Below are 8,084 nucleotides of genomic sequence, written 5' to 3' on the forward strand. Positions count from 1 at the left end.
AAAAAAAAAGAACCCAAATAAATTACTTTTCAGGACATACTCAGCCAGGTTTGCAGGCTGGATGGGCTTGGGGTGGGACGCAAGGTCCAGGCACTGGACAGAGAGATCCTGGCGTTGGCCACCAGTTTCCTCATAGGGTTGGTGGGACCCTCAAACCAGGAGGGGATGCAAAGTTTGGGAGAGGAGGGAGCATCCCTACAGCTGCGCTGGCAAAAAGCATAGGGGAAGCCCCAAGAAGTGGAAGATCTTCCCCCAGATCTGTGTTTTTGTGCCCATTTGAGAGGACGCGGTGTGGGGGGACACACAGGACCTTACCTCGCATTTAAAAGGCTTTTCCCCAGAGTGCTGGAGCGAATGGACCTTGAGGGACATGCTGCGCTTGAAGGACTTCCCACAGGTCTCGCAGGTGAACGGCATGTCCTTGGTGTGAGCTGAAGCGGAGAAGAGCAGGGTCAGGCGCCCTCCCCGCACCCCGAGCATCCATCTCCCCAGGTCCCGTCTGCTGCTTCCAGCGCTGGTGCCCAACCCCAGCAAACACAAAGCCATCTTGGGAAGATGCGCAGCAGCAACATATCAGGTACTTCCCTAATTGCCTGCCAAAACCCCCTTTTTATGGATCTCTCTGGTGCCTGCAACTCCCGGGAACTCAACCGCCGCTGCCATCTGCAATTTGCTTTTCAAAGCCCAGTGCTGGTGCGGTCTGGTCCTCTTTTACAAGGGAAGGATGGTTACACTTCAAAACCCCCTTTGATCACTTCTGAAGTCTTTTTTTCTGGTTAAATAAAATAAATGAGCTTCCCCAGCACCATGCCTGATTGCTCCAAACACAGCACTGAGCAGACATACGTTCAGCATTAAATACTGGGCCAAATTTCAAGGCCCCTGCGTTGACGTGAGAAAGCTCACACAATAAGCCCAGCCCTAAACTCCCAACACGACAGTGACAAAAAAACACCCTTCTTTGCCAAAATGATGGATGAACACCCCTAACAAGATCTCCCCGTGGCACCAGCGCCTCCCGCACTCACCAACCATGTGTTTGCGCACGTGGGCCATGGTGTAGAACTTCTTCTCGCAGATCTCGCAGGAGAACTTCTTCTCGGCATAGCCATGGACAATCTTGTTGTGCTCGTGGAGGGACCAGAGCTTCTTGAACCCCTTCCCGCACGTCACGCACTGCAAGAAGAGAGAGGATGGGTAAGGAAGCAGGAGAACGTGCCCAGGCACCACCAGCATTTTCATTTTACCAGGCTATCAGTTTGACCCATTGAAGGGGAACATCACTATGAAACCTACAGCTAAGATATCAAAAATCGTAACGACCAGCAAGTCTGCTACAGACCTTGTCTCTTCAAAACCTCCAAAACTCAAATTTCTAGCCACTGGATGAGGAAGGGACAATGACTTTCCAGGGAAGGACGTGGCATCTCCATTGACAGATGTATTAGGACTTGCATAAACAGCAGCTCACGCACCAAGGCCCTATTCCCAGCTGGGGATTTTATTCTAGCACGCAATGAAGCCGTTACATAAAAAAAACCCCAACCCTCTGTGCATTAGAAGGCTGCAAAGAATATAGGAACCAGGAGAAGCCCAAGCCAGGGCAGTGCAACTTCTGTCTTCAGCAGATATTATGGATACTTCACCACTAAATGAGTTTTCCAAACATATCCAAAGGGACCAAAACGGACCCAAAAAACAGTCCATCAGCACAAGCAGAACAATGTGACATGCGAAGTCTCCCCTGAGAAGTTACGGTAAAGATTTGTTTCAGCTCCAAGTTCAATATTTCTTGGAAAGTTCCCAGGTAAAGCTCCAACTTCAGCGTGAGATCAGTTCAGGGCTTGGGGAAGGACGGGAGAGCGAGGTCCGCACGGGAAACCATTGCTGCAGCATGGGTACAGTTGGCAGCACCCAGCTGAGGACCCTGCCAGGAGCCAAGGGACACTCCTTCCCCTTCACCTCTCCACGACTCATCTTCCTCTTGGCCAACAGGGATAAAACCATCCCTTCTCCTCGCAGGTGCACTGAGAAAATAATTCATGCCTTGGAGGCATCTAGCAACAGCACCGCTGAGCGGTACCAGTAAGCCCAGGGGGCATTTCCCAGCAGGGCTTGAAGCACGGCAGGCAGCACAGCCTCCAGCTTCTCCTACCCAGAGGAACAGACAGATGCTTGTTGATGGGCTTCAACCAAATTTTGCACCGAATGAGGCTGTGATACTGTGGAAAATATACCATTATGCCATGGTCACAGTATCTTGCTATATATATTTATATTTAGGTGCCTGGGAGGCAAAATTAGGGTCAGAGAGGCATTCCCAACACTCGTCGTCTTCATCTTGCCATGCCTGAATATCAACATGAGTAGTCCTCTGAGTTTCACTGTTCCTAAGTAAATACTTCCACGGATCAGAACAGTTTTATTTCTGCTTGTTATCAAAGACACATCAACATCCATTTTCTCCACTTAAAATGAAAGAGGCTGCAAGGGAACTTTAAAATTAAAGGTAGAGGGAAAGCAGCAGATGTAGGAAAGCCCCCGGGCTGGGACCAAGCACCCTGGAGGGCTCAGCCCTGTGTCCTCAGTTACTGCAAAAAAGCATCACTCAAAAATGTGGAAGTAACGTCCAAACGAGGGAAAAAAATGAGAAAGATAAATTCTTGCAGGCTAAGAGGAAAACCATACTGAAGCTGGCCAAAAAAAGAGTTTGAGAAACAACCTGGTAAAGCAAAGGATGAATCGTTTTTCAGGCGGCGGAGGCAGGATGCCTGCTACGGAGTCCGCGGGGCCACGGACGGTCATGAGAAACGATCACAGGGAGGGAGGTGAAGCCTAAGACCTAAAGCATCATGGATGAAATCTGGGGACAAAGCAGCAAAAGAAAGCAGCAGACCTGAATGGGGTAAGAGGGATGGTCCCTCCATGGATCTGGTTATAAAACAAGTAATAAAGACTGTCCATTATAGGTATAGAGTTGAAAAAAATCCCTTTTCCATCCAGCTATAATTCCATGGTATATTGATAAAAGTTATTCAATATTATCAGAGCAAATGGAGTGAGTTTGGCTATTTGTAAAATTAAAAATGCTCAACTAAGTGAGAGCTAATTATCCACGTTTTCCGTGGAGGGAGGTCACCGCACAGGCAGTTGCGGTTCATCCTATTCAGAAATGACCTGGAAAAGGGATAAAAGGGGGTGGGGGGGAAAGCAATGACGTGACAGCCCCACGTTAACCATCAGGAAAGCAGATGAGCCTGAAAATATATTATTAATTGCACAGGCTTTACGATAGGCTCCAAAACAGCCACCGCCAGTGCAGGCAGCGGCTCCTTCACCCGCTGGAGCCGGGACCGCTCCTGCCTCCGTATTCCCTGCATGCCCTAACGCTGAGATCTGCTTCATCGCTCGTTTTATTTGGGGTGCCGTCGGCGAAGGGCTCCAGTAGCACTTGGGTTGTGTTACCTCCATCCAGGAGAGCTGCGAGATCATTTAAAATCCTGTCGTGGTGGGAAGGATGATGGGCGCAGCTCTCCAGAAGTTGTTGTTTTTTTAATTAGTAGTGGCAGCGTCGTGCAAAACAGCTCGTTGGGGATTAGGAGATGGGTTTGGAGGGGTCTGCAGGAACACACGTTTGCTGCTCCAGGGGGCTGCCTACCTATCCCCCAAAACTGCACTGATCTACTGGAGTCGATTTGCAAGCACAGATGAGGATCTCGTTAGCATTAGGCGAAGGACACATTGAGCCTGAGCCATGCATGGATGTCAAATGTGCTCGGAAATTTGCTAATACGCAAGCTAAAGAGCACAAAAGGCAGATTAAAACCATTTTAACTCGTGTCAGCAAATCTTTGAATTAAGCTAAATTGGTTTCAGCCTAGGTGGGAACAGCTGGAGTGTGTCTCCATCAGGGGCTCGCAATGTTTTAGCCGGATTAACTGAATAAACTCAAAGAAAAATTACTCCTCAAAAATTACTCCACGATTCCACCCGGCCGGCCAAGGGGAAGCCACAGTCCCCCGGCACAAATCCTCCAGTCCCATGCCACCGTCAGACCCTCCTGATCCTGAATACGAGTCACGGGTGAAGCAAGGTTCCCTCCCGTCTGCCATGTGCCACCCACATCATCAAAAATACCATTTGAGCATGAGCCTACCCCATGGTGTAGCTGGGTGGGATGTCCTCCCTGGTGGGTGGGATGTCCTCCCCCACTGGGATGTCCCGTCATGGTGGGATGCTCCTCCTTTGGTGGGATGTCCATCCCCAGTGGGATGCCCTACCCCTTGGTGGGACGTTCCCCCCTTGGTGGGATGTCCACCCCCAGGGCTGGCTCACCTGGATGTTCTTCTCGCAGTCGGTCTGGTGGTGCAGCAGCAGCTCGCTCTCCAGCAGGAAGCGTTTGCCGCACTTGTCGCAGATCTGCATGCGGCTGTGCGTGACGTTCATGTGCTTCTCCAGGTACCAGCGGTTGTTGAAGACCCGGGGGCACTTCTTGCACGGGTAGTGCTGCTTCTCCTCCAGCTTCACCTTCTGGCCCAAACCATCCTGCTCCTTTTTCCTCTTCCTCCCTCGCTGGCCTTCCTCTTCCTCCTCCTCCTCCTCCTCTTCCACCTTGGCTATCTCCTGGGACCGGGTTGCCATGGCAGGTTTGGTGGCTTTGGACGCCCGGCTGCCTCTGCGGGGCTGCCCGCCCTTTTCCCTTTTCACCTCTGACGCGTCTTCATCGTCGTCATCATCGTCTTCTTCTTCCGTCGTCTCCTCCAGGTCTTCCTCCTCGCTGTGCTCCTCCTCCTCCTCCTCACCCACCTGCATCCTCCTCCTCTTCCTCCTCCTCCTCCCCTTCCTCATTCTCCTCCTCCCCATCCTCCTCTGTGTCGCGCCCATCACCGTCAGGCCGCCCCATCACGGCCGCCTCGCTGGCGGCTGCCTTCCCCTCCATGCCCTTGGAGACATTGAGGGTCTGGTTGTTGAGGTTCACCTCCACAATGATCTGCTCCCGGTTGTATGAGCCCTGGCTGTCCAGGTCCTCCTCGGACTCTTCGCCTTCCATCTTACAGACGGTGCCCGGACCACCATCCTTCTCCTCCTTGTAGTACTGCTTGGCTGGACCAGGGGGGAGCGTCCCACCACCTGCTCCATCCTCCACCCGCACCGAGTAGGGGTCGTTGCCCTCCCGGGCGTAGATCTTGGGATGAGGGGCATCCACCTCCTGCTTGATCTCGCAGTAGTAGGGCGGGGGTCCGGCGCAGCCCTCAGCGGGCAGGGCCATGCCGGCGGCCAGGCTGAGCGAGCGGGTGTCAAGGAGGTCCTGGCAGGAGGAGGCAATGTTGTTCATCTGCAGCACAGCAGCCGCGTTCAGCACATCCTGCACGTTACAGGAGTTGACGAGGAGCTTGGAGGTGTAGATGAAGTTGAGGATCTGCTGGAGGCCCTGCGAGGTGAGGGCCTCCAGCGAGAGCTCCACGCGCTGCAGCTGCTTATTTTGGGTGAAGAGGGAGTGGAAGAACTGGCTGTAGGCCGCCAGGACCCCCTTGTGCGCTGGGAAGATGCTCTTGTGCTGCACCAGCACGATGTCCACGTCGCACAGGTCCGGCTGAAAGAGGCGCTGCTCGTTCAGTCTGTCCATCAAACACGTGAAGTGGAGGGCTACATCCTCCACCAGGGAGTACTCAGCCGAAGGGTAGTCAGTCGTTTTTTCGACTATCAGCTGTGGGGAGGAAGGAAACAGAACCATTCAGGAGGGCTCTTTCCCCAGGAAAATACCCGCCCGGCCATGCCACCCACCCCTGTCCGTGCATCTCAAGTCAGAGAAGCCAACTGAGACGCTCCACCACCAGCCCCAGCTTGGAGATGCCAACCAAAAAGCTCCACCACCAGACCCAGCTTCGAAACACCAAGAAGCTCCACCACCAGGGCCAGCTTGGAGATACCAACCAAGAAGCTCCACCACCAACTTGAGTACAGGAGACTCAACCAAGGAGGAGAAAGCCCAATGAAAGGACAGGCCAAGGCCATATGAGCACCCACTGACATCCCTTCAGCCTGGGTAGGAGATACCATGGCTATCCCACCACCAAGGAGATCCAAAGCCTGGCTCAGCTGTCCACACTCGTGCGGAGATGTCACGCAGGAGAGGGGATGCCTTGACCTCCTGAACCAGATGGAGACCCCGGGGGGACATTTGCCCCACGCAGGAAGCCAACTTTAGGCACCAGCTGAGATTAACCCCCTAAATAGAAGGAAATCAGGATTTTAAACCTCCCTGCTTCTACAAGATAATTACATAAAACACAATATCCTCTAATTTTTGCCGAATTACGCCGTGTGCTCTGACTCACGTTAGCAGCTAACTCGCTAGCTGGATTCACCGGAATGAATTATGCGCTTTTTTAATGCCCATTTTAAATCACCTGGGGAAAGGCACTACATGGAAAAATGCAAATCAGGGAGCAGCATCCCCAGGCTGGGAAGTGCTGCGACTGCCAGCACTCCCCAGGCTGCGTTTGCTGGGTATTTAATTCAGCTCACATGTATTTCGCATGGTGCAGACCACCCCTGGACGTTCATCACCTCTCCTGGGGATACCTGAGCCCCAGGATGGGTTTGCCAGCTGCATCCCAAATGCACGGGATATCCCACGCCCTAAATCCCACGCCCTATATTAAAAGCAGGTGGGATATCCCCTTTCCCTCTGCTTCCCTTTGGCCTTCCGTGCTGAACACCCAATTCATGGATGGAGACGGATCTGGCCACGTCAACGCCCTCCTTCCCCACCCTTGCGGGATGTGACCAAGGACGTGGTGCAGAACAGCGGTGGAGATGGAGGGTTCAACCTGCTGGGTTTATCCTGCACCTCCTGCTCCAAAAAGAGTTTTTCAGCTCCCATTTTTTCTGGGACAAATGGCAGCTCTTGATCAACACACGAATTCCAGCAAGACACGTTTTGTTTGTCTTTTTTTTTATTTTTTTTTTTTGTGAGCCAAAGGCGAAAGTAGTAACAGACAAAAATGTTTAAATAATTTAAAAAAGGGTATTTTCTTCTCTGTTTTCTCAACAAGCAAAAAAACCCCTTCCCCCTCCCTGCCAAAATTTTTCATTTTCACTGAATTTCTGCTCCGCAACCAACCCGCCCAACCAACGGGGTCGTCAGCTTCGCATGGTCCCGATGGCCCCAGAAAGGCCCAGCAAACGCTCGCACCCGGGGAAAACAGGGGAAAAAACAGCTCTTCTCCAAGCTCTTGGCTCTGCAGCCTGGCGTAGGGCAAAGAGGGGGGTTTATATATATTTTTATATATATTTAAACTCTTTATAAATATATAAATACTCTATACATATATTTGTTATAAAATGCTGCATCCCAGCTGGAACATCCATCCACCCCCCCCCCCCTTTCTCAGCCTCCGCACTTCCACCAAGGACATTTCGACGAGAGGAACTTGGATGGCTCAGCCCCCCCCCAAGCGCATACAAAATAAATAATGATATAATAAATATCGAACGCCGAAGAGACAGCGAGCTTTCAGCAGAGCGGTTTGCTGTTTGCCAGGGACTCTCCTGCTTTGCTTGTGCTATGAAAAAAACTTGAATTCAGGTTTTTCCTCCGGGGATCCATCTCACCTCGCTCCCCATACAGGATTGCCCCAAGCTCGGCACGGCCACAGCCGTGGAGAAATGGGTGCGAAACAGGGGGAATTGGGTCCGCCGGGCGGCATCGCCTCCACACAGCCCAGCCTGGAAAACAAAAGCTGGGGTTTGTTGGGTTTTTTTTTTTGCTCCAGATCGAGGCTTTTTGGCAAAAGGGGCTGACCCCTCACCCAGCGCCGGGGCTTGCCAGGCGGCTCTAATCAGTCCCAGCAGCGGCGAGGACAATGCGTGTCTTGGCCGCATCCCGTCGGTGACTTCAGCCCGGGCTTGTCAGCGGGAGGTTTTTGCTCTTTATTGCTATCAGATGCTTTTCGTGAGCTCGCCCAGAGCCGGAGCCCCAGCCAAGATGAGAGGCGCCCGCCGGGGTGAGATCCCAAGAAAGACCCCAACTTGCCTCAAAATACCCCTCCGGCAGCTCCTGTCCCTGCAACCCCATCGGA

General features: G+C 52.4%; 2 protein-coding genes across 2 annotated transcripts in view; both read right to left on the minus strand.

Moving 5' to 3' along the window:
* The window catches only part of LOC103924735 (zinc finger protein 652-like), a 1,359-nt gene extending 1,225 nt beyond the window's left edge, over window positions 1-134 (minus strand). The window contains exon 1 of the mRNA XM_009333311.1: window positions 41-134. Coding sequence (XP_009331586.1) covers window positions 41-134 — 94 coding nt within the window. The remainder of the gene's footprint in view (window positions 1-40) is intronic.
* A 61-nt stretch (window positions 135-195) lies between these two features.
* On the minus strand, window positions 196-7,421 carry ZBTB47 (zinc finger and BTB domain containing 47). Its single transcript, XM_009333312.1, is given in 6 exon segments — window positions 196-201; window positions 316-431; window positions 1,029-1,176; window positions 4,336-4,810; window positions 4,812-5,707; window positions 7,407-7,421. Coding segments are annotated over 6 exon segments (1,656 nt in total).
* Window positions 7,422-8,084: the final 663 nt, after the last annotated feature.

Source organism: Pygoscelis adeliae, unplaced genomic scaffold, assembly GCF_000699105.1.
Source record: "Pygoscelis adeliae isolate BGI_AS28 unplaced genomic scaffold, ASM69910v1 Scaffold88, whole genome shotgun sequence".
NCBI classification, from domain to species: Eukaryota; Metazoa; Chordata; class Aves; order Sphenisciformes; family Spheniscidae; genus Pygoscelis; species Pygoscelis adeliae.